The sequence below is a fragment of the Podarcis erhardii genome, assembly GCF_964252035.2.
Source record: "Podarcis erhardii genome assembly, chromosome: 17".
NCBI lineage: Eukaryota > Metazoa > Chordata > Lepidosauria > Squamata > Lacertidae > Podarcis > Podarcis erhardii.
The window spans coordinates 12,110,267-12,135,659 of NC_138515.1; the positions used below are offsets into that span (position 1 = coordinate 12,110,267).

The 25,393-nt window shown below is 44.7% G+C and overlaps 2 protein-coding genes across 3 annotated transcripts in view; one reads left to right on the forward strand and one right to left on the reverse strand.

Annotated features, from left to right (window-relative positions):
• The first annotated feature begins 5,866 nt into the window (after window positions 1-5,866).
• Window positions 5,867-13,002, forward strand: RPS6 (ribosomal protein S6). Its single transcript, XM_081845606.1, has 6 exons — window positions 5,867-5,986; window positions 6,816-6,947; window positions 8,927-9,137; window positions 10,391-10,537; window positions 11,525-11,682; window positions 12,853-13,002. Exons 1-6 carry the CDS (start codon window positions 5,981-5,983, stop codon window positions 12,946-12,948), a joined length of 750 nt encoding a protein of 249 aa, XP_081701732.1. The 5' UTR covers window positions 5,867-5,980; the 3' UTR covers window positions 12,949-13,002.
• Window positions 13,003-13,278: 276 nt separating this feature from the next.
• The window catches only part of DENND4C (DENN domain containing 4C), an 87,667-nt gene continuing 75,552 nt past the window's right edge, over window positions 13,279-25,393 (reverse strand). For both annotated transcript variants that reach the window (XM_081844756.1, XM_081844757.1), the window contains 6 exons: window positions 22,779-22,974; window positions 21,252-21,497; window positions 19,589-19,706; window positions 18,129-18,282; window positions 17,659-17,723; window positions 13,279-17,202 (listed from right to left, as the gene is read on the reverse strand). In XM_081844756.1, coding sequence (XP_081700882.1) covers window positions 17,066-17,202; window positions 17,659-17,723; window positions 18,129-18,282; window positions 19,589-19,706; window positions 21,252-21,497; window positions 22,779-22,974 — 916 coding nt within the window. In that variant the 3' untranslated portion in view covers window positions 13,279-17,065. The remainder of the gene's footprint in view (window positions 17,203-17,658; window positions 17,724-18,128; window positions 18,283-19,588; window positions 19,707-21,251; window positions 21,498-22,778; window positions 22,975-25,393) is intronic.

A 25,393-nucleotide genomic window follows, 5' to 3' on the forward strand; every position in this document is an offset into this window, starting at 1 on the left:
CTTACATCGTTATAAATTTTTACCAGCAATTTATCATCTTGTTTACATTCTTGTGTCCCGCTCATTTAAATATAATCCAATAATTCTCCAAAAAGTTTATATTTCCCTCGATCTCATTTATCATCCTGATTCCATCTAATTTAATGGTGCACAGTTGTTTATGATCTAGCATCCTCCTTAACATTCAACCAAATTACAGTATTTTTGTAAGTAAATCTTAAATTTCTTCCAGTCTTCTTCAACCCTCTCCTCTCCCAGGTCTCGGATTCTGCCGGTCATCTCAGCTAGTTCCATATAGTCTATCAGTTGCATCTGCCATTCTTCCAGTGTGGGTAGATCTTGAGTTTTCCAATGCTTAGCGATGAGTATCCTTGCTGCCGTTGTTGCATACAGGAAAAAAGTTCTCTCCTTCTTTATCATCCTCTGGCCGACAATACCCAGAAGGAAGGCCTCTGGTTTCTTAGGGAAGGTATACTTAAATACCTTTTTCAGCTCATTATATATCATTTCCCAAAAGGCCTTCACTTTAGGACAGGTCCACCAGAGGTGAAAGAATGTTCCTTCATTTCCTTTACATTTCCAGCATTTGTTATCAGACAAATGGTATATTTTGGCAAGTTTAACTGGGGTCATGTACCATCTATATATCATTTTCATTACATTTTCCTTCAAAGTATTACATGCAGTGAAGTTCAACCCAGTGGTCCACAACCTTTCCCAGTCCTCAAACATGATATTATACCCAATGTCCTGTGCCCACTTTATCATAGCCGATTTAACCATTTCATCTTGTGTATTCCATTTTAACAGCAAGTTATACATTCTTGAAAGTAACTTAGTCTTAGGTTCTAACAGTTCAGTTTCCAATTTCGATTTCTCCACCTGGAACCCTAACTTTTTGTCATTTTTAAAAACTTCTTTAATCTGAGCGTAGTGTAAGCAGTCTCGCACTTTATCTTTCATTTTCTCCAAACTCTGCAATTTCCAATTGTCTCCATCTTTTTCTAATATTTCCCAATATTTTGGCCATTTGGTCTCCATATTGGGTCTTTTTCGGGCCTTAGCTTCCAGAGGTGATAGCCACCTTGGAGTTTTGTTTTCCAATAAGTCTTTATATTTTGTCCAGACATTAAACACTGCTTTTCTGACAATATGGTTCTTAAAGGCCTTATTGATCTTAACCTTGTCATACCATAAGTATGCATGCCAACCAAAAGCATTGTTAAAACCTTCCAGATCCAGTACGTCAGTGTCTTCGAGAAGTAGCCAGTCTTTTAGCCAGCAGAAAGCTGCGGCCTCATAGTACAACTTTAGGTCTGGCACTAGCCCACAACCTTTAAGCGATCCTATGCATCGTGGCTCGTTTGGACGCAGCTGCGCGCCACGGATGTGGCTGCGCACCACGGAGAGCGCGGCGCTTTACGCTCCCCGCCGCCCTGCTGCGTTCCAACTTGCATTTGTTTCTGGAAGGCGGGGGGGGGAGCAGGGTTTTTTGGGGGAGGGAGGGCAGGTCTAGCAGTCTGTTGCACTTGCGCAGCTCTTGCGCGGACTCCTTTCGAAGGAAGCAAGCGCGTGTCGCTGTTCCTGTTGTTCTGTGTTGCTTGGGGAGGAGGGGTGGGTCTAAAGTTTTGTTTTAAGTGCATGGGACTTTTCATGGCAAAACCCGCACCCAAAGCTTTGCAGGGCCAAGTTCTTAGTCCGTCCGTCCCCGGAACGCTTCCTCAAGATAGATGAAGGGATCCAAACACGACGGGCCGGGCAGAGAGGCAAGTGAAGGGGCCTTTCATGTTTCAGGATGCGCCCAGGCTTGGGGTGCAGGGAATAGGAAAGGCCTTTGGGAGAAGGTGACCCCGTTGCTTAAAGTATAAAACCCGGCCGTTGCCCAGATATGCCGCCAGGTCTTGTTTTATTTAAATGTGAGCTGAATTGTACAGTTGGAAAGGGACCCCAAGGGTCATCCAGTTCAACCCACTGCAATGCAGGCATCTCAACTAAAGCATCCATGGCCAACCCCTGCTTGAAAACCTCCGAGGAAGGAAAAATCACTGCCCCCCCCCCCAGCTTTCTGCCCCCTTCCCCATCTTCACAACTTCCATGGCAGCAAGCGTCTCACACCAAATGGAAGTGATCTGTAGAAAGGACTCATGTGAATGTTGTACGTCCCTTTCTTAACAATGGAACGCCTTTAATTGAAAACAACCAGTGCTTTTTCTTCCGGAAAAAAGGTGGAGGAACTCACCACCACTGCCATCGTTTTACCCCCACCACACACATACTAATCCCCCCCCAGGCCACCATCTTGTGCCCCTGAGTCAGGCAATTGTTCATCTATGTTGTCTAAAACAGAGGTGGGAACCCTTTTCCCTTCCATTGACCCATAGGAAAAATCCATTTGCAGCTGCAGCTGATACCTACTCAAGGCCAAGCGGGCAGTGTTTGCTGCACTGCAAGATTGCAAAGTCCTCTCCCCACAATCTCTCTCTCTTCCATCTCTAGGGTGCATAGAATTAGGTTTTTATGCAACATGCAGGTTACTGAAAAAGCTAATAGCAGTGACATTCAAGGAAGACAACTGCCTCTCTAAGGCTTTGTAAGGTTCAGAATCAGGCCTATCTAATTACCCAAAACTGTTGGTATCATACCTGCCTTTCTTTAATTATAAATAAGCACCCAGAAACTAGAGGAGACCATCTTTCCTTCTGCGTTGTCTTCCTTTTAATGTAGCATCAAGCTGCTGCTTTTTATCCTGTTCACAAACATGCAGTGGTACCTCGGGTTAAGTACTTAATTCGTTCCAGAGGTCAGTACTTAACCTGAAATTGTTCTTAACCTGAAGCACCACTTTAGCTAATGGGGCCTCCTGCTGCTGCTGTGCCACTGGAGCACAATTTCTGTTCTCATCCTGAAGCAAAGTTCTTAACCCAAGGTACTATTTCTGGGTTAGCTGAGTCTAACCTGAAGTGTATGTAACCCGGGGTACCACTGTACTTGATAGGGGAGGAGGGCAAGAACCTAAATTGGTGCACGGACCCAGCTGCAATATTCTGAGCGACGTAAACGAAGGAAACGCCACGCAGCTTTGCATGCTTGCGAACACTGGGAAGCTGGAACAGGAACAGCAGAAGGGAAAATGACCTGTGCTACTCAAATACATCAATAGGATCTAGTGAAAAGAAGGAGACGTTTTTCTGAACAATCATGACACGTTCTTGGCTGGGAACAGGGTCACGTCGCTTGTTGGACATGCAAAACTAAACAGAAGGGCGCACTTCCTGTCGCCTGTGGTCTCGTGTTTCTTTTGTTTCATTAGCTGTAAAGCTAATCCGCAGAATGTCATTCTGGGGAAGAAACTACGGGAGATGGAATGACATCAGTGCAGAGTCAGAGAGACGAGATCATTGTAAAGGGAGACCGGAGACTTTGCTGTAAGCAGTGTAGTGTGAACTCCCAGGCTGTGGCACGTCCAGTTCCACTCTGGATGTACTAACCCTTAGAACAGAGCCATAGCGGGGGGGGGGGGGGGGCATTGACCCCAGAGCGGTTTGGGGAGGTGCGTTCCTCTTTTTTAAAAAAGTTTTTTTATTAACAATCACAACATATCAAAATATCAAAACGTATCATATTCATTATTTTCCCCCTTTCCCCCACCTCCCCATCAAACCCTCCCTCCCTCCCCCCCCCAGACTTCCCTCAGCTCCTCTCTCTGATTTCTCAACACGTATTACTCTCTGCATACTGTAAAATTGTATAAATCCTTATATTATCTATCTGCTATGTTAACAATCAATAAATTTGTGTATGTTTATTCAAAACCTGCCAAGGAGTCCAATTCATTTTGTTGTCTTTTTAAGTAATTTGTAAAAAGTTCCCATTCTTCTCTGAAGTCAAAGTTGTCCTTATCTCGCAGTTTATACGTCAGTTTAGCGAGCTCTGCATAGTCCATCAATTTCTCTTGCCACTGTTCTTTTGTCGGGGTTTCCTCATTCTTCCATCCTTGTGCTATCAAGACTCTTGCCACTGTTGTAGCACACATAAATAAATTATTTGTTTTCCTTGGCAGGTTGTGTCCTAAAATCCCTAACAAAAATGTTTCTGGTTGTTGTTTTTTTACAAATGTGATTTTAAACGTTTTCTTCAATTCATTATATATCATTTCCCTTTTTTAAAAAAAATTCTCTACATTTCCACCACATATGATAAAAGGTCCCTTCCTTTTCTTTACATTTCCAACATATGTTTGACCCGGTTTTATACATTTTTGCTGGTGTTATATACCATCTGGGGAGGTGCATTCCTTATGATGCCCTGCCGTGTCCTGAGCTGTTGCCTTCTTCTCTTAACCTGGGATGCGGGTGGCGCTGTGGTCTAAACCACTGAGCCCCTTGGGCTTGCTGATCAGAAGGTCAGTGGTTCGAATCCCTGCAATGGGGTGAGCTCCCATTGCTCTGTCCCAGCTCCTGCCAATCTAGCAGTTCGAAAGCATGCAAGTAGAAGATAAACTGCGTTTTCATGCGCTCTGGTTTCCATCACGGTGTCCCATGGCACAAGAAGCAGTTTAGTCCTGCTGGCCACATGACCCGGAAAGCTGTCTGTGGACAAACGGTGGCTCCCTCAGCCTGAAAAGCGAGATGAGCGCCGCAACCCCATAGTCGCCTTTGACTGGACTTAACCGTCCAGGGGTCCTTTACCTTTTACCCTCCGGCTAATAAGCCCATGCACCCACGAAAATGGAAAAGGTCCGACCATTGTGACTTTTCTTGGTTATTCCAGCTCCCTGACCCTTTTGAATGCCCCCTTTTTTACCAACTGGTCTTAACCACCACCTGGATTAGAAATGCCAAGAGCTTTTGTCTATGCTGCCTTGAAGAAGCCCAAGTCCTCGAAGAACAGAAGAGTAGCCTTCCTGGATCAACTCAGACAACCACCTGATTTACTGGCACTCTGTTCTCACAGCGGCCAGGGGAACCTGCAGGCAGACTCCGACCCTCCAAGTGTCCCTATTTTCCAGGGACAGTCCCAGATTTACAGAAGCCGTCCTGGTTTCTGAATTGATCACGGAATGTCCCGCTTTTCCTTAAAGGTAAAGGGACCCCTGACTATTAGGTCCAGTCATGGCTGATTCTGGGGTTGCGGCGCTCATCTCACTTTATTGGCCAAGGGAGCCGGCGTACAGCTTCCGGGTCATGTGGCCAGCATGACTAAGCCGCTTCTGGCGAACCAGAGCAGCGCACGGAAATGCTGTTTACCTTCCCACCGGAGCGGTACCTATTTATCTACTTGCACTTTGACGTGCTTTTGAACTGCTAGGTTGGCAGGAGCAGGGACTGAGCAACGGGAGCTCACCCCATCGCGGGGATTTGAACCGCCGACCTTCTGATCAGCAAGTCCTAGGCTCTGTGGTTTAACCCACAGCGCCACCCGTTTTTCCTTAGGACTAATTTCATCAGAGAAATGTTGGAGGATATAGAGTTGTGCCACCCCCAAGTTTAGAAAATAAGTAACCGTGCAATGTTTAGAAGACATCTTGAAGGCAGCCCTGTATAGGGAAGTTTTTAAATGTTTTATTATATTTTTATATATGTTGGAAGCCACCCAGAGTGGCTGGGGCAATGCAGTCAGATGAGGGGTTACAATTATTATTATTATGGAATAGGGCATCCCTATTTTCATCAGAGAAACGTTGGAGGGAATGCTGTGGTTCCCATCAATTCCCATTCAGAATATGCAGCAGTCCAAAACTCCTCTATTTCTCCATTCCTTCCTCTGAATTAAAGAGTTTTATTCGCAAGACCACAGCAGCTGCCCATTCTACCCTTTTCCCTATCTCTATGGGCTCGCCGAGGAGCTCCCGCTGAGCCCAGAGGGGGGCGGGCCCTTCTAAACTCTCGCGAGATCCCGCGCGGGAGCCTCTCTGACTTCCGGCCGAGCGGAAGCGCGTCCTCTTTCCCGTGGCGGACCCGAGGCGAGCTGTGCCGGCGCCATGAAGGTAGGTGTTGCGGGGCGCGGAAGGGGCGCAAACCGCCCCCGCCCCCGGGAAATAGAGGTCCCGGCAGGTCGAGGGGCCCCGGCGGGAGGCGACAGGGCAGGCGGCGGGCGAGGGAACGCGGCCCCGTCGGCGGATGGAGGCCGATGCGGGGAAGCGGCGCGGCGGCCCCGGCCTCTCTTCCCCGCTCCTGAGAGGAGCTCTCGCGCGGTGTGTCATCTCGCGGAAATTCCTGTTAACCCTTCAGACCCCCCCCCCACCCCGTGCGTCTTGAGCGCTTAGCAGTGGTGGCCAAGCTTGGCCCTCCAGTGGTTTTGGGACTACAATTCCATCATCCCTGACCACTGGTCTTGTTAGGTAGGGATGATGGGAGTTGTAGTCCCAAAACAGGTGGAGGGCCAAGTTTGGCCGCCACTGGTAAAGGAGGCAGCCTTTCTCGTCCTCGTGGAGCAGTGGTTCTCAACCTGTGGGTCCCCAGATGTTGTTGGACTACAGCTCCCATCATCCCTGAGCTAGGGGTGATGGGAGTTGTAGTCCCAAAACAGCTGAAGGGCCAAGCTTGGCCATGCCTGATCTAGAGCAGTGGTGGCCAAGCTTGGCCCTCCAGCAGTTTTGGGACTACAATTCCCATCATCCCTAGCTAACAGGACCAGTGGTCAGGGATGATGGGAACTGTAGTCTCAAAACAGCTGGAGGGCCAAGTTTGGCCGCCACTGGTAAAGGAGGCAGCGTTTGTAGTCCTTGTGGAAGACGACGGGGCTCAATGCAGCCCTGGGGAACCCCTTGAGACTCTTTGCAGACCTGAGTGTGGCTTCTTCTCTCCCCCCTGCAGCTGAACATCTCCTTCCCAGCCACCGGCTGCCAGAAACTCATCGAAGTGGACGATGAGCGCAAGCTGCGCACCTTCTACGAGAAGCGCATGACCACGGAAGTCTCCGCGGATGCTCTTGGCGAGGAGTGGAAGGTGAGGCTGGCTTCATAAGGCTTGTTGCATGTGTGCAAAATGGGGCTGAGAAAGTAGTGGCGGTGAGAAAATTTAGGGTCTGTGGGTTGCCACTTTGGTTCTTGTCAAATGCCAGGTTCCGTGTGCTGCTGTGCTAGGGGTCTGCCTGCAAGTTCCCCTGGCCGCTGTGAGAACAGAGTGCCGCTGAGCCTGATGGTCGTCTGGCCTGATTCAGGAAGGTTGTTCTTAGGTTCTTCTTGGGCTTCTTCAAGGCAGCGTAGACAAAAGCTCTTGGCATTTCTAATTCAGGCGGTGGCTAAGGCCAGTCGGTAAAGAAAGCGGCATTCAAAAGGGTCAGGGGGCTGGAATAACTCCCCCACCAGGAAAAGTCGCAATGGTTGGAGTATTTCTTTTTGAGTGAGTGGGTGGTTGGTAAGGTTGCCACCTTTGTTCTGGCAAAATACAGGACAGGGTGGGAGTTGGGAGCGTCCGATCAATCCATTGCAATCTATTGCAGCCTAACAGTATGGGCCCTCTGGAATCTGTTGCCCAAAGACATACACATGAATTTGTAAAAGTGTGCTGGGCTACCCAGAGCTAAGTACACACCCTTTCAACCACATGCAATTGGAGAGGATCCCTAATTTGGCAGAGAGAGAGGACCTGAAATACAGGACAAAACTATCAATACAGGATGTAGCCTGCGTTATACAGGACAGGTGACAACCTTGTTGTCTGGTGTCTTGTCCAAAGGCCCTAATGGATTCATATTGAATGAGAACTCTGGGAGTTATTGAGTTACACTTTGGGCCCATCTAATTATTCCTGAGGGGTTGTTTCAGTATTTGGGGATGAATTGTTCCTAGGTTACCTGCAGATCTCAGGGATTGAACCTGGGAGCCTTTGAATGAATGCAAAGCTACTACTACCACTGAAGGCATGGGCCTTACCCAAATGGATTTGGGAGCATGGTTGTTACTGCATCTGTGTTTACCCATTAGTCTGAGAGAGAGTGAGCTCAGAGTTTAGTGGTGGCATTGCTACTCCTGTCCACAGATCTCTGCATGCAGTAGCAAACTCCTTACATGCAGCTGCATCCAAAAACCTGCATTCTCACCTGTGTGTTGATGGTGAGTTGGCAGGGAGTCTGGAAAATACATAAGTTAGCAAAGCGATGGTGGGTTGGAGTTCAGAACGCTGCCAGGGAAAGTGGCTTAGTGAGAGGTGTGGTGATGTGTTACAGCATGATAATTGTGAGTAAATGCGCTTAATGATTTTGCGACTTTGAGAGTAAATTCACTTCTGTTCAAGTCTGCTAACTTAATTGACTTCTGCAGAGCAGGGAATCCAACAGCAATTTTCCTTTATGCATAGCAATCTTAGTATTGAAGCATCTGTGGGGAGCATGTGTATACCCATTTGCCCCCAAAGTTGGGAGGTTATGTTAGTGGGATTCAATTTTAGTGGAAGTCAAACAGATCAAAACAGCGTCTGTTTTGTTAACACCCTTGTGTTTGTGGGCTTCATGTTCATGTATTAGAACTGGAATTAAGCGATCTGATTAAATGCCTGGGCATGGCATGATTCACTGGGAGATTGTCACATGTTGGCCCTTATAGGGAAAACATTCCATGTGAAAACAGTAGACTGTGCATCATAAATAAAGTGACTTTGCTTTAAATCACTGGACTTGGCATTTTTTTTACATTCAAGACAGATTCCACAATATCGCTAAGGAATCATGATCAATAGGCATAATATGGTAGTATTGTAGAAGTTCTGGAACATGGTTACAATATTGGTCAAGCCAGGCAATCTCAGCAGGTCTAGTTGTTGATGCTCAAAATGAAGAAAGGCAATGTTCTTTCCGCCAGTGCAATTGAGTTTATATTTAGCGGCATCTGTTACCTGTATAGGGAGAAAAGAATGAGAAATTGAACTTACACTCTTAAATTGGTCCCCCTTGAGAGAAAGGTCTAAGCTCCTCGTCTTTGTTTCAGGGATACGTTGTCCGCATCAGCGGTGGCAATGACAAGCAAGGCTTCCCCATGAAACAGGGGGTCCTGACTCACGGACGTGTCCGCCTGCTTCTCAGCAAGGGCCACTCATGTTACCGCCCTAGAAGGACTGGAGAAAGGAAGCGCAAATCTGTTCGGGGTTGCATTGTTGATGCCAATTTAAGCGTCTTGAATTTGGTCATTGTAAAGAAAGGTAAGGGTCGTCGTCGTCCCCCCACACACATAGTAATGACCAGCAATTAGGGCTGTACATTTCAGGCTCAAAAACTCCTGCCCTACCAGCAGGAATTTATGCAGGGGTTACATTCTGAGGCACTGTGTGCATCGGTGAAATCACATATAATTGAAACCCGTCGAAAAAGCTTGCAAACACCCCTTCCCACCCTTTTAGTGAAGTCTTTATGACGTTTCTGAGTCACTTCCAGATTCAGCATGTATACACGGTCACACACGTAAACGGGTCTCCCTGTACTGTGCCCTGCCCTTTAAGGGGCTATCCTGGGTTTATCTAGGAATCTGGATCTGTTTTTACTGTTGTTGTTTTATGTAGGACAAGTGTGGCATTTTACAGGTCCTTGCCTGAGGAGCATACAATCTAACTTTTTTACCATAGGGCTCAGCTGTACAGCTACAAATAAAATGTTTTAAGTGACACGTGATGGTGATGGCGAGCCTTTTGGAAAATTCAATGTATTTTTTAAAAAAGCATTTTTGAACAGCTTTTAGATGTGTGTAGATTCTACCATAGTGAAGATAGCAAAGGGAAAGAGGCAGATAATTTTGCTCTGGACTGTGAACTGCTAAGGGTCTGGCATATTACATTTCCAACAGATTTATAGCTTTGATGGCAAAATGTGTCCAAAAAGCTCACTTGCACTTGTCCTGGAGCAAGGTCTAAAACTCCTAGGTTGGGACCAGCAACATTTATCCCCAGCTCCGTCTAGGTTTCAAATGTGTCTTCATTGCCTGATTCATCTGTGCCTAACTTTAAGGTTGCCACCAATAATACTTTTTCTGAACAAGCATCAGGAATAAATTTTCAGGCTCGATTACCCTCTGAGCAGAATTCGAGGTGCTCTTTGAATCTCTGATTCTTTGAATCTCTGATTACGCTACTAGATGTTGGGGTTTTAGGAAATACTCAGCTTTTAGCAAATTAAGATGGCTGTTCTCAGATCTTGGGTCTGAATGGAATTTTTTGATGTTGCTGCTACCAGTGAATTAAGGGAGGGAAACTAGGCAGTAGGAAATTCTATACATAGTATTGCTTGTTCTAGAGAGCAGAAGTTAATGAGGACTGGATGGCTCAAGTTTCCGCATGCATTATCTTGAGATACTTGAATTTGAAAGGGATAGGAGGCCAGAGTCTCAGGTGTGCGGGGCAAGGAGCTTGGCTTCTGAGTCTAGCTCTTGCTAAGAATAATCTTTCTGGTCTGGCAACTTCAGGAGAGAAAGATATTCCTGGACTGACTGACACCACTGTGCCTCGCCGGCTTGGTCCCAAGAGGGCTAGCAGGATCCGAAAGCTGTTCAACCTCTCCAAAGAAGATGACGTCCGTCAGTATGTTGTGAGAAAGCCATTGAACAAGGAAGGTAAGAGGAATGAAGATAATGTTTTGGTTACCGTACTTTTCCATCTATAAGACACCCCTGTGTATAAGATAATCTGTGTATTGGATGACCCCAGTTTTTTGACACATTTTTTGAGTCAAAAAACCTTGTCTAATACATGGAAAAATACGGTATTTTTGTTGCAACGGGTCTACCAGGTAAAACTAGTGATTGGCTGTGTATTCAGGTACTATAGTGTCATTCCTGTCCGACTTGGAATTTTCACAGAAACGTAACTAGGCAGGGTGGGGGAAATTGGAACTGGGTGGGCATTTACCAATCTGCTTAGCTTTCAGACTGCTGTCCAGTCAACAGACCATTTCAGCCACAGTGTTTTGATAATGGTATATGGCGACTCCACCAGCTGCCCATTTAGAGCACATTAGAACAAGTTCTACATGTGGCTCAACACACATGTGTAGATCTACTCCTCATTAGAGGGATGCTGGCCCGGCCAGGAGATGTCCTTTCTCCCTCTTTGGTAGTGTGGAGGAGTTCTATGTGCATACATGCAGATCGCTTACACATGCTTGTCAAATGTGTTTGTGAAGGGGGCAGTCTCGCCCATATGGTTCCATCCATCCCACATTGTTTTCAGATGTGTTGGGACATCTGAGCCCCGCCACCCCTTTGAGCTTCAAGGGTGGGTGGGATTAGTAAAACGGGTTGTGCGTTGCCCAGTACATTGCCTGTGGCATATGTGAAGTTATAGGTATTTTATCACAGTGCAGATGGAAATGTGTGTTCTTGAGGGCAGGTGCAAACTGATTACAGCTTTTCCTTGCACATTACCAGTTGCCTGTGTTCCATTCTGAATAGGGCAGAATAAATGCAGAATGTCTTCTTCAAGTCTGTGTTGGGCAAGTTTTAGTTCCAGTGGTAGAGAAACGAGCTGAACTGCAATTGTAGATTCTTTGCTGTGGACTTGACAACAGCTGCCCTGTTGATTGTGCTCATGTCTGTTCTTAGGCAAGAAGCCCAGGACCAAAGCACCCAAGATTCAGCGCTTGGTCACTCCCAGGGTCCTGCAACACAAGCGCAGGCGTATTGCTCTGAAGAAGCAGCGTACCCAAAAGAACAAGGACGAAGCTGCAGAATATGCCAAGCTTCTGGCTAAAAGAATGAAGGTATACTTAGTTCTGTGCAGCTTCTGGCTTATCTGGATTCTGAGTCCTCCCCATCCTCAAGGCACATTCGGCATTTATTTTTGATTACACCCATTAAGCACAATATGTTAATTACTGGCTGATTTAAACCGGGGGTGAGAAACTTCTTTCAGCCCATGCATGGATTCCTTTCTGGGCAGCCTTGCAGCGGTCACATCTCATTGGTGGGCAGGGTCAGAGGCCAAGGTGGAAGGATGATAATGCCTCCCTCCTTCTTACCTGGATGGGAGGATAGAGGGTTTGTCTCTGCTTGTAAGAAACTATCTTTCTTGTATGTGAGACGGATGCCAGCCTACAGAAAGCTAGTTTCTTAAAAACGCACTCGCCCTCTATCCCTTCATCCAGGTAAGCAGGGGGCATTATCAGAGTTAAGGCAAACACATTCACGAAGGGTGAAAAGCAGGGCCAGTATTGGCCGGGGAAGGGAGTCTCTTCTTTGGACAGTCCAGGGGCCAAATGGGAGAGGCTGAGAATCACAGAGCCTGAGGTTCCCCACCCCTACATTTTGAACAGTCCACTACCTAGCAGAATGATATTGGCATAGTTGGTAACTGACCTCTTATCTTGGAAGATGCACAGGTGAGAACTGTGGTAACAAAGATGGAAGGGTATGAAGCATCATTTATAGTAAAGAATAGCCTTCAGGCCTTCGGACACCATGGTTAGTACAGTGGTACCTCGGGTTAAGTACTTAATTCGTTCCAGAGGTCCATTCTTAACCTGAAGCATCACTTTAGCTAATGGGGCCTCCCGCTGCTGCTGCACTGCTGAAGCATGATTTCTGTTCTCATCCTGAAGCAAAGTTCTTAACCCGAGGTACTATTTCTGGGTTAGTGGAGTCTGTAACCTGAAGCGTATGTAACCCGAGGTACCATTGTAATTGTGTGAGGGGCTCCTGTAGGGGATGAAGGCAGTTGAGGCTCACATGTTGAGGCTCCCTGATGTTGGAAAACAGTTGCCCTCCAACTTGTGGAGGATGACAAGGGATGTGCAACTCGCATTTCCATTCCCATGCCCCATGTGAGAATGTCTGAAAAGGACTTTACAGAATGCAGCTGTGTCTTTTTGTTGCAGAAACACTGTTTTGTACTGATATTTTGTACCTTCTTCCCTCCCCCCCTTTTTTTTAAGGAGGCAAAGGAAAAACGGCAAGAGCAAATAGCCAAGAGGCGTAGACTTTCTTCTCTGAGAGCCTCCACATCTAAATCCGAATCAAGCCAGAAGTAAATGAGGAACTGTGTTCCTGAAAACATTAAATAAAACTTTTATGGTGAGATGGAACTGTTGATGTTATTTTTTAAAAAGAGACAAATCCCCCTTTAAAGTTTAATGTTAGTATTCTGTTACCACATTAATCGATGGGTGTGCAAAACAAATGGCCGTTTGAGGCCTCTCTCCATATTGGAGACAGGTGTGGCACTTGGTTTGTTATCTTTCTCTATTGTTGTCTGCCTTTCTTATGGCAGAACCTTGGAACTAGAAGCCACTGACCCCTCTCCTGCTTTGGACCCTTTGAAAAACATTGCCTAAGAACAAAAGAAGTGCAAGAGACTAATATCAGACATTTGTACACTTTTATTTTTGATATAACATTTAACAAGTGGTTTCTAAATCACCCAGGGTACCTATGCAAAAGTGTCAATAAGAAACAAACTTATTAACAAAAATATTAAGATACCAGGTAGCTCAAAGCACAGTGAATTGATGACATTCAAATTCTGAAACCAGTACATGATTGTATTAGTTATTGAAACCTTCCCACCTTTATCATGAAAATATAAAATTTGACCTCAAAGCAACTCATGTCACTTTTAATGTTAAAAACAAAACAATCCCTTTTTATACTTGTACTCTGCAGGATTCTAGGTGTTTTATGGTCTGTTTCCCAACCCCCTAACATGCAGCACAGTGAATGTGGCAGAATAGGAACAGAACTGTAGCAAACTCCTCTTCTAGTTTAATATAGGGAATGCTCTAAAACACTATAAAAGTTGGGTGCAGCCGGTGACTCCTTCATGCAGGGTTCTATTCCTGGCCCCTCTGTGCATCGGCAGAGCACGTCTAAGGACCCCCTGTTCCCCTTCTTCTCTTTTCTGGACCCCACGTGTTGGCAATTACAAGCCAACTGGACGCACCTATGCTGGTCACCGCCAGAATACAGAAAGGAGCTTAAAAGGGTTTTCAAATGTAGCGAAGTAATTTTTAGTTTCTACGCTGCCACAGGTTGTAGAAAAGCATGGTATCTTTTTTCATTTCACAGCTCTTGCACTAGAATAAAAAGGAGCTTAAAAGTACCCAAAAGTTAAAATTGTAGGCTGGCTTGCTTTGATTTAATTCCCCAAACCAGCTGTAAGTTTTTAGTGTTTTAGAAACAACCCATATTAGCTTAACAGAGAGAAGGCCTAATATTATACTGAATACGTAGCATTTTACTTGGTTTGGTCAGCACAAATAACTAGCCCTATGAGTAATATGCCTGAAGTCCTAACTGTTCATCTATTTCCATACCTAAATACATCTTTTTAAAAAAAATGGATGGGGAAAATGGATCTAAAAACAACTAAACTTTGTGGTTATTCTGTTAGTTTTCATTATTCTATAAAAGAGACTTTAACTGAACAGGGATTTCATGACGCTATAATTAATTTGCTACCATTAACTCCCAGTAATGATGTATAGTGGATAAGCTGCTGAGACATTTACTTTCAAGACATTTGCCCCCTTAAAATTCAACTTCATGTTAAAGTTATGCATGGTTAATATGTATGTTTCATAGAGCCAAACTGTACACGTGGCACTAGCTTTCCTTAGGCAAACTTATTTGGGGTGTAAATTTCATTGAACTCTATGGGACTTCTCAGTGAACTTGCATAGGATCAGCCAGTAAGTGATATAAATTCTTCAAAAGCCTTGCGCTTCTGAAGATCCTTTCTACTACCTTATTACTCAAGCTGCCATACATAGTTCTCTTTCCCTAAGCAACCATGTTATTGGTCTTCACCTCTTTGTCAGCTGCTTTGATGGTTTTCCAAAGTGCACTCGCGATTAACATGTTATCAAAAACCAAATTAATAGCTAGCATTAAACTCGCTTAGACCAAATTAGCCCCCAGTGAAATAAAATTTATAGAGAACTGTACCACACAGTCCCAGAATTTACAGGCAGTTGAAAGGAAAACGATGGCACTTTTTAAAAAGCAGATGACAGCTTTGTTATGGGTCCAAAATACGGCATTAAATGCACTAAACTGAAGCTAGCATTTGTGTTACTTCACTGGTTAGCTAGAGTAACATTAGCAGCTCGACCACGTGGGAAGAGTCTATGCTGCCTTCACTCCAACATCTTCTTTCAGGAAATAGGTTTCTCAAATTTGCTGGAGTAATAATGCAAGAATTTAAGTCTTTGGTGCTTATCCTCTGTTCTGCATTACAGCAGAAGTGCAGTGCCAACAGTTCAAACACAGCGAAAGGTTTTTAAAATGTGACTTGCTTTACCCTAAATGCTATTTGTTACAGCAAAAGAATTACCGCTAGCTAAAATGCCAATTTTTTTCTGCATAGTATCAATAGCCCAAATTGTTCCTGTTGATTTGCAGTAAGATGTAATTCAGAAACGGCAAAACTGAAATGGTAAGAAACAGCCTGCATAAACAAAACAAGAAAAGTTCCAAGTGCAATCTTTCATACATAACATTAATTTATAATGGAAATAGGAACATACCATAAAATGTGTTTCGTAAGGGTTTTTATTTATAATAATCATTTGTAAATGAAAAAATGCATTGTATTTGAGAAAGGGACAAAGGGGGGATAAAACAGACATCCTACAAGCAACCTTAATATACTAGTCCCCCGCAATTTCAGAAAAATAGTGGTGGCAGGGGGGGAGGAAAAGTATAAGGGAGACACTCTCTGCCTACTGTGCTCTTTCAAGGGATGGCTTTCACATTTAAAACATTTCCAGCAATATATTTTGAAATGTGGTTTAGTGTGAACACTAAGAGAGAATCTAGTCTAAAGTGCCAAACTATTCTGACAAGTGCAAAATTCTTGCTGTTACTGGAATAGTCACAATCCTGCCAAGCTCCGCTCTAGCTTAGCGCTAGTGCAGTATGAAAGATTACAAGGGGCAGAAAACCCACAGGATCAAGAATATGTGTGTACTTTTTAGTCATTATCCACAATCCCTCTTAATGGACTTGCTTCATAAAAGTAGTTAATGCAGATGCTCAGATACCGTGACATCATCTGAAGTGAAGAGGAGGATAGCAATCTCTTAACTGTCCTTAAATGTTTCAGAAAACATCCATGTGACTGTCAAAAGACAGCTGTGAATGCAAGCATTCTCCCCCTCTCTCTGCAACAAACTGGTAATTAACCAGAGATATTTAAAAAGTTAAGATTAAAAATTAGCCTTTACACTCCTGGTAAACATATATGTTCAAGTGTGTGAGTATAAATACATTTTAATATAGAAGTATTTAAATTGGACAGTGCAAAGAAAATGTCCCACAGGTTAAAAAGATGAGCAAGGAATGAGGCACCTGACAGCTTCAAGCTTTGCCCCAAAATACATATTATATACTTTCTTTTACACAAATGCTAAGACAGGTATATGTAGTCAATTTTCCCCACCCATATATGTACCCTAGATTCATTTACTCCCACTTTCCTTTATAGAGAGGCAACTGCCTTCAAAGCCACTCAGGGTAGGAACCCATCATTGTGGAGAGAACATTGTATGTACAGTTTGAGAATTATTTAAAGTAGTTATTCTATAAAAATGAGAAAAATACTATGCTTTACAATAGCCACAACAGCCTATATTCTTGCTACAGTCCAAGACAGTGATTGTTTTCCAGGAAGAAGATGGGCATTTAAACTAAAGCTACGGTTTGGTCTTTTGACCCAAGGGAAAAGAATTACAATTCAAAATGTACAAAATGTACATATACATGCAGCAAGTAGAGATCTCTCTTTTAAACTGATGGATCCATTCATAAAGAAACCAGTGTGCTCTTGGGCTCGAAGACAAAACATTCCAACATTTCAAGTTTTAAAAAGCAAGACACCAATTAAAACGCCAGTCTCCGTTGTCGTTCTAAACATGACGCACAGGAAGGTTAAACTGTCAATTCAAAAGCCAATGACTTTGCACTAGCGTATTTGCACTTAATTCTTGGGGCTGGTATAGACATCGGACTGTCACAGAAGAGAGTGCTACATGTATTCCTGAACTGGACGCCAACAGCTATAGCTGAATCGAAATCAACACATTCACCATTTTGTCCCTTTCCTCTGCTCTCTGTTTGTGGAGCTGCTACATGGCATCGTCTTTGCAGAGTTTATATTACAGGCGCCCCAAAGTATTTCCTGCACCACTCAACGCTGACACTGGGCGGGGCGTCAATCTTCTGCATCTTTTCAAGCACCTCGGCTGGAAGGCTTTTATAGGCAGCTCTGTACTCGTTGTCAAAGGCCTCTGCAAAGAACGAAAGCAGAGCTTCAGTCAAGGGAGACGGAGAAGTTGTACTGACCTTTGGCTAAAGCTTTTCAACACACTGCGAAACATCTCTTTCCATGCAGCAGAAAGCCATTCACAATGGAAATGGAAGGATTCTCTTAGGTAACGATAGAATGCCTGGGCTAACACACACACACAAATATGAATGCACTGTCCATTCTGATTCATCCATTAAGCCTTTCAAATGTAAGCTACAACATTCCAGAAAAGCTAAATCTTGTTTTTAAGGGTGCCAAAGATACAGCAATTATTACAAGTTAGAAGAAACAATATTAAAGATTAGCTATGCTTTGCTTTTCCAGGTGAACTGATAATTTAAAAAGAAATGAATTTGAAGAGTTAGTTTCTGGTTACAAGAATAATGACATCCAATTCCATTCATAAAACACACACACACAGGCTTACGTGTCTTACCTATGTCAATATTCTCTCTCCCAAGTGAGACCAGGGACAGGAAAAGAATTTCTCTGTAAAAGCTCCTGCAAAATGCATGTTTAGAAATTAGACAAGTTCAGTATTTTCTTAAGAGATCCAACATTTGTCAGCTGCTTTCTGGGTAATGCAAATCACAAGGAAAGTGTTCTAAAAAGGCTCTAGATGTCAGTGGGACCTTTCATTATATAGTTGCCTCTTTGCAAGAGCAAAACAGTAAAATTTTACACTCAACTTCCATATCGATATTTCTTATACTTCTGCATGCATATTTGCCGTCTCTGCAGCGATCTTTGTCTCCAATGATTCCCATGGAAGCAACTGCATGCACCTTAATGCAGGTTAACTTCACTGTGCTCCTATGCACAGTGCTAAATATGCAAGGAACTTTGAAAACCGCCACTACTTTTCCTCCCCATATTTTTGTGGAGTCAGTGGCATTTCCCCTTTACCTTTGTCGTTTCCTATCTTGCTTAGTTTTCTGCACGAGAAGATTGATGGGTTTCACGACATCATTGTGCTGAATACTCAGTTTGATGTTCTCAGCTAAAGCGATTGTTGCTTGTTGCTCTTCTGAAACTGCAGAAGGTTTCTTTTCTGTAGAATCTAGAAGGGGGGGGGGAATCAACAAATTATGACTAAGAAAGGTGAAAAGCCATCAATGTAAGTAAAGAACACTACAAGCAACAGAGAGGAAAGGCAGAGGTAGAGGAAAGGAAGAGACTAGAAAGGGGAAGACGGGAGAAAGAAAAGATGGGGAATGAAGGAAGAAATACAGGGCAAAGGAGGAGAGAGGAAGAAGTTTTGGCAACTGGAGGAGGAAAGGAGAAGCAGCTTTCAGGCTAGGGATTACAGCTGCACATAGAAGGTCCCTGATAGGAAATACAGTGGTATCTGCTTGCAGACGGGATCCGTTCCGGAGCTCCAGTCAGGTCCCAAGGTTTCCGCAACTGGAGGGACCACTTCTGGGCATGCAATCCATCCAGTAAACATTAGATGATCACCAGGGCTAGCTGGCTAAATTAGACCTATTTAGACCAGCATAGAGACCAGGGGAGAATAAGCTGTGGGATCCCAGAGCGGGTAAACTTCATAACAATGGAAGGGAAGGAAGGGGAATAAAAGATCAGGCTAAGTTCAAGTTGAAAGCCAGGCAGAATAGTTCTGTCTTACAGGCCCTGCGGAAGGAAGTTAAATCCTGCAAGGCCCTGGTCTCATGGGACAGAGCATTCCACCAAGTCTGAGCAATCACTGAGAAGGCCCTGGCCCTGGTGGAGGATAATCTAACTTCCTTAGGGCCCGGGACCTCTAAACTATGATTATTCAAGGACCTTAAGGTCCTCTGCGGGGCATACCAGGAGTTATGTCACCCCTTTCCTGCAGAGCTAGCAGCCTCACCCTTTTTTGAACACCCTCCCTTGTGGAGTGTTCCTCCAGGCAGCTGCTGCCGCCATCCCTGGTCTCTGAGCTGCCCCAGACCCCACCCCAAAGAGAGGTGCCTCTCAGAGGCACCATTTGCCTGTGGAGCTTATAGCCAGGGCTGCTGCAATAACAGCTGTGCAAGACTTTGGGAGGCAGAGATATGAGACGGCATGGGAGGAAGGAAAGAGGGACAGAAGCCAGTGTTGCCCACGGCACCCCTGACCACCATTCAAGGCACCCCAGGGTGCTACAACACACTGGTTGAAAACCACTGGCCTATTGCATTAGTAGATTGTACTAGCAACTAGCCTCCAAGCAGTTGTATCCAAGCTTTTCATCCACCAAGGCTGCGGGTACTTGGTCTGAGTGCTGACCTATCAAGGAACATGGGCAGTCATTTTGGAAAAGATGGGCAAATATCGATGACCGTCGAGCACAGGTGAAGAGTCTTATTCTCAAAACAGGTTTTGAAATGTACACTTTTACTCACTGAAGTTTCTCCAAGATAGGTACAGAGGTTCCCCAGGTTCTTGGTGAAGATTGATATTGTCCCACAGAAGTTGGATAAACACTAGCTTGCTGTCTTGAGACAAATTTGACAGAGGAAGCTGGAAGAGAGGAAACACGCTTTCTTATCACTTTGCCACAGACCGAGCTCTCTTGCCAGCAGTTTTGCAATGGCGGGTGCACAATGCTAATTTCACCCTTTGCTGGCAGAGTTCTCTAGCGAGGAACATTTGTCTAGAGCACATGGCCTCCTCCCATTTAAACAAAGCCAATTTCAGAAACAGGAAAGGATTTGCATCATATCCACAATATTGATCTGTTTACAGAGCTGGTTTTGAAAAAGCCATCGGCTTATGAACATTCACGAAAAGAACACAGAGTCTCCACAGAAACAAGTCGCCATCTTAAGTACCGTATTTTTCGCTCTATAAGACGCACCAGACCATAGGACGCACCTAGTTTTTGGAGGAGGAAAACAAGAAAAAAAATAAATTATGAATCTCAGAAGCCAGAACAGCAAGAGGGATCGCTGCACAGCGAACCCTCTTGCTGTTTTGGCTTCTGGGATAGCTGCGCAGCCTGCATTCACTCCATAAGATGCACACACATTTCCCCTTACTTTTTAGGAGGGAAAAAGTGAGTCTTATAGAGCAAAAAATACGGTAATTACATTTCTAAACTGAAATGCCTTATTTATGTAATCCATAGCTGAAGCCGATTTTCTACATGGTCTGTTCACATCTTCTAAACACATTCCCCAAGCAAATCACAATCTTCTCTCCAACACACCCAAGCTATTTCCTAAATGATCAAGCTGTTTTCTTTTTTCTTTTTTTTTAAGATATTTATTTCATTTTCAAATATTACACAAAAAACAATAAAAGCAAAAAACAAACAACAAACAAGTATAATTTCAGTCCCTTATTTTCATATACCTTACTTCCCCGAACTCCTCATACCTCCCCTTTCTGTATTCCAATTTCTAAATTATCAGTTCAACAAATCCTCTCCCTTATTCTCAAATTAATTTTCACCTTTCTTTTCTTTTTACTTAATCAATACCGCTGAAAACCACTTAGCTTCTAAACCCACGTCATTCTAATATTCATTAATTTTGCAATGTTTCCTAAGACAGTCCTTAAATTTCTTCCAATCTTCTTCCGCCGTCTCTTTTCCCTGGTCCCGGATTCTGCCAGTCATCTCTGCCAGTCCCAAGCTGTTTTCTAACTCTTCTTATTCTCCCCAAAGTTGAGCACTTTAAATCCCAGTGATTATTTTACTGAAGAATTTAACTTTGTTTCGTTGAAAACCAATGGGACATGTGCCTACCTTTGTCTGAGTTGTACTCTAAGTATGTATCTCCCCAAGTATATTTTGAAATAGAACAATTGCTTTTTAGGGGTCGCCCTTTCTATCAGCAGCATGCACTAAAATACACCCCCCCAACAGACTTTGAACACCTGCAATAGATGACTAGCCTCTATTCAATATTGTCAGTATTTGTTTCTGTCACCAAGGCAAATGGAGGCAGGATACCAAGGCAAATCAAACCAACAGGTTACCCTCTTTTAAGGTTTGCAAGGACAAAACAAAACTAACATCACCAGGTGCACCTGCCGTGTTGGAAGTACCTGTGCAGAACTCACCTGCACGCCTTCATTGCAGTGCTCTGATGTTAGAATGAGTCCTGGCAAGTTGCTTGGGAGGTCCAGGCGTCGGAAATACCACACCAGGTTCCAGAAAATGATGGGGTGTTGATTGATGAACGTGGAGGTGTGAATCACTTGTTCTCCCTCATTCTCCAGCAAAGATTCCAGCTCTTTCCTTAGTACCAGGGGGCTCAAATACGGGACGGACACAGGTAAAGGATTGGCCCTTTTGGCTAAGGGATCCTGAAAAACATTCAACAATCATTCATCCGCAAATGATGCTGGATGGCTTCTCTCGCCAATGAAACACCTTGAGGTGTCCCTGAGCCACATTACTTGACAGCAAGTTGCACAAAATAAAGCAGCCAAGATGATCGAGGGTCTGGAAACGAAGACTTACGAAGAATAGTTGAGGGAACTGGGGGTGTTTAGCTTGTAAAAGAGGAGAGTGAGAGGAGATATGAGAGCCATCTTCAAATATCTCAAGCGGTGTAACATGGAAGAGGGACTAAGCTTGTTGTCTTCTGCTCTGGAGGGTAGGACTCGAACCCATGGCTTCAAGTTACCAGAAAGGAGATTCCAACTAAAGAGCAGTTCGACAGTAGAATGGTCTCCCACGAGAGGTGGTGGACTCCCCTTCCTTGGAGGTTTTTAAGTAGAGGTTGGATGGTCACCTGTCATAGATACTTTAGCTGAGATTCCTGTATTGAAGGGGTTGGACTAGATAGCCCTTAGGGGTCCCTTAGAACTCGATGATTCTGTTACTGAACCATCCTGATTGGGGCTGAAGGGCGTTGTAATCCAAAACAGTTGAAGGGCACCAGGGGAAGTTTGCAGTAATGCAAACTCGAGTCTAAAACGACACACTGCTATAGTTCCACAGCTTTCTTTATAACAAAAGTTGCTGAAACACATCACCCTTAGAACATTTGGAATGTTTGCATTGCGACAGGGATTAAAACAAACTATACAAGGAAAAGAAAGCTTTGCAGCACCTCTTCACCCGTTACTGGTTTACTGTAAAGGTAAAGGGATCCCTGACCATTAGGTCCAGTCGTGGCCGACTCTGGGGTTGCGGCGCTCATCTCGCTTTATTGGCCGAGGGAGCTGGTGTACAGCTTCTGGGTCATGTGGCCAGCATGACTAAGCCGCTTCTGGCGAACCAGAGCAGTGCACGGAAACGCCGTTCACCTTCCTGCTGCAGTATTTATCTACTTGAACTGGTGTGCTTTCGAACTGCTAGGTTGGCAGGAGCAGGGACCGAGCAACAGGAGCTCACCCCGTTGCAGGGATTCGAACTGCCGACCTTCTGATCGGCAAGCCCAAAAGGCTCTGTGGTTTAACCCACAGCGCCACCCGCGTTTACTGTACACAAGATAAAAGCTCCTGGAGAATCTCTTGCCCCCACCCAAACGAGAATGCTAATGTTCAAGACACTCTGTAGCTAGCAAAGGATCTCAAAGCACATGCAGTCACTCGCTACCAACAAATCAGCTTAGCAAGCAGTTATTGCCAAGGACTTACCACAGCCTCTTGCAAGCTGTTGGGAAGGCTGACGGTTGAGATGCCATGAGCTGGCCTTTGCAAGAGATCAATATTTTGCAGTGGACCACCAACGCTATGGCTCCGAGTCAAAGAACCTCCTCGCTGCGAGGCACTGCTTGTAGCAGAGGGCCTTGGGGGGTTGAGGTCCCTGTCCCCTCCTCCTGCGACAGCAGTGCTTAAAACGAAAAGATGGAATTCAACATCACACTACAATGGAAGTTTCCTAGGTGCATGCACCCCCTCTCCTCTCCCTATGTTCTCCCCCAACCCCCCCATCCAATTTGGGGGAGGGCACACGATGGGGAGAAGAAGGGGGTAAGCCCCATGGTGCAGGCAGAAGTCCTTCAGCCAGCACGGTCCATTAGGTGAATCCCGCCCTCAGCATTCAGCCATTGTTAGGTCGGTTTTTTCTCCTGGGGAGGGAGACACTTCTTCTTTTTAATTGGTTTTCACATATTACATTACAATACAGATGTACCAAAGCCAACACTATTTCTTCCCCATCCCCCTATACAGTGGTACCTCAGGTTAAGTACTTAATTCGTTCTGGAGGTCCGTCCTTAACCTGAAACTGTTCTTAACCTGAAGCACCACTTTAGCTAATGGGGCCTCCTGCTGCCGCCGTGCTGCCAGAGCACGATTTCTGTTCTCATCCTGAAGCAAAGTTCTTAACCTGAGGTACTATTTCTGGGTTAGTGGAGTCTGTAACCTGAAGCGTATGTAACCCGAGGTAGCACTGTACATTTACATTTCCTCAATCCATCTTATTGTTCTTTTCTCCTTCCTCCCACATCCCTCCACCCCCACTCAATTTCCTCCACATTATACAATTTACAATAATCTTTGCATTCTACAATCTTCTCAAATCATCTATATATTCTTACTATCTTTCCTTACTGATTTTTCTTCCATCCAGTACTTCACATTTTAATCTAGGCATATTAGCGTATCTTTTTTTGATAGCATATGCTTCCAGCGGTGATATCCACCAAGGTGTCTGTAGTTCCAGATGTAATCTATATTTGTTCCTAACTTTATATAATGCACCTCTTAATATATGACTTGTAAATTCTTTACCGACTTTTATTTTCTCGTATTTAAGATATGCATGCCATCCGTATCTATTATTAAAACTTTCAAGATCCAATATAATAGTTTTTTCCAGTCTAATCCAATCTCTTACCCAAATTAAACATTCTGCTTCATAATATAATTTTAAATTTGGCAATGCTAATCCAGGGGAGGGAGACACTTCTTTGTACCTCTGCAAACCCTGGGATCGCCACGAGCGTGCCGATACCTCCCTCTCATCTCTTGGTCACCCAGTTTGGGCTACAAGCTGAGTTTGCTATTAGAGGGAAGGATTTCTATCAGACTTCAATGCACAGAGCGCTTTGATAATTATTCCATCTGCTGAAGTGTCCAGGTGGAAGATTACTTCCCCACCCAGCCTCCGAGAAACCCCTCTTGGAACGGGATGCGTGATGGCACAGAAGGAAACCATGGAAAACCTTCCTTAGCAGAGGCCTTTGGGGAAAACTCAGAAAGGCTACTGGAAGGAAGAGGGGGAGCAAAATCCTGGAACTAAACCTTTTGTCTAGTGCCACTGCAATTTTGTAAAGGGCATTTGGATTGATCTCATTCTACCATAAATGAAGCCAGCCGAGTGCAGCAGTCTGCTCACACACATATATAAATAATATACAGTCATACCTCTTGTTACGTTTGCTTCAGGTTAAATCTTTTCAGGTTGTGTCCCGCAGCGACCCGGAAGTACTAGAAAGTGTTACTTCCAGGTTTTGCCGCTCACGCATGCGCAGACGCTTAAAATGATGTCATGTGCATGCACAGAAGCAGCGAATCGCAACCTGCGCATGCGCAGACACAGGTTTTGTTCTGCTCATGTTGCGAACGGGGCTCTGGAACGGATCCCATTCGCAACCAGAGGTACCACGGTAATAATTTATTACTTATACCCTGTCCATCTGGCCAGGCCTCCCTAGTCTCTCTGGGCGGCTTCCAGCAGGGAATTAAAAACACAATATAACTCCAAATATTTTAAACCTCCCCAAATAGGGCTGCCTTCAGATGTCTTCTAAAAGTCAGCTAGTTGTTTATTTCCTTGACATCTGATGGGAGGGCGTTCCACAGGGCAGGCGCCACTACTGAGAAGGCCCTCTGCCTGGTTCCCTGCAACCTCACTTCTTGCAGGGAGGGAACCAGCAGAAGGCCCTCGGAGCTGGACCTCAGTGTCCAGGCTGAACGATGGGGGTGGAGAGGCTCCTTCAGGTATATTGGAATATTGCGAATCTCCTTGACATCTGACAGGAGGCGGGTGCCACCACCAAGAAGGCCCTCTGCCTGGTTCCCTGTAACCTCACTTCTTGCAGGGAGGGAACTGCCAGAAGACTCTTGGAGCTGGACCTCAGTGTCCAAGCCGAACAATGGGGGTGGAGACGCTCTTTCAGGTATACTTGCCTTGGTCTCTGCACTTAACAAACACGGATCTCTTGTGTACCAAGAGATTGTCCACTAGATTTGAGTACACACTGTTCTTCCAAACATTTTTTGAAACAAAGCTTATGTCTGCTTTT

Coding starts and splice junctions, on each gene's coding strand:
- RPS6 (XM_081845606.1), top strand. Junction 6,948..8,926: donor CTCTTGGCGAGGAGTGGAAG/GTGAGGCTGGCT, acceptor TCTTTGTTTCAG/GGATACGTTGTCCGCATCAG. Junction 11,683..12,852: donor TTCTGGCTAAAAGAATGAAG/GTATACTTAGTT, acceptor CTTTTTTTTAAG/GAGGCAAAGGAAAAACGGCA.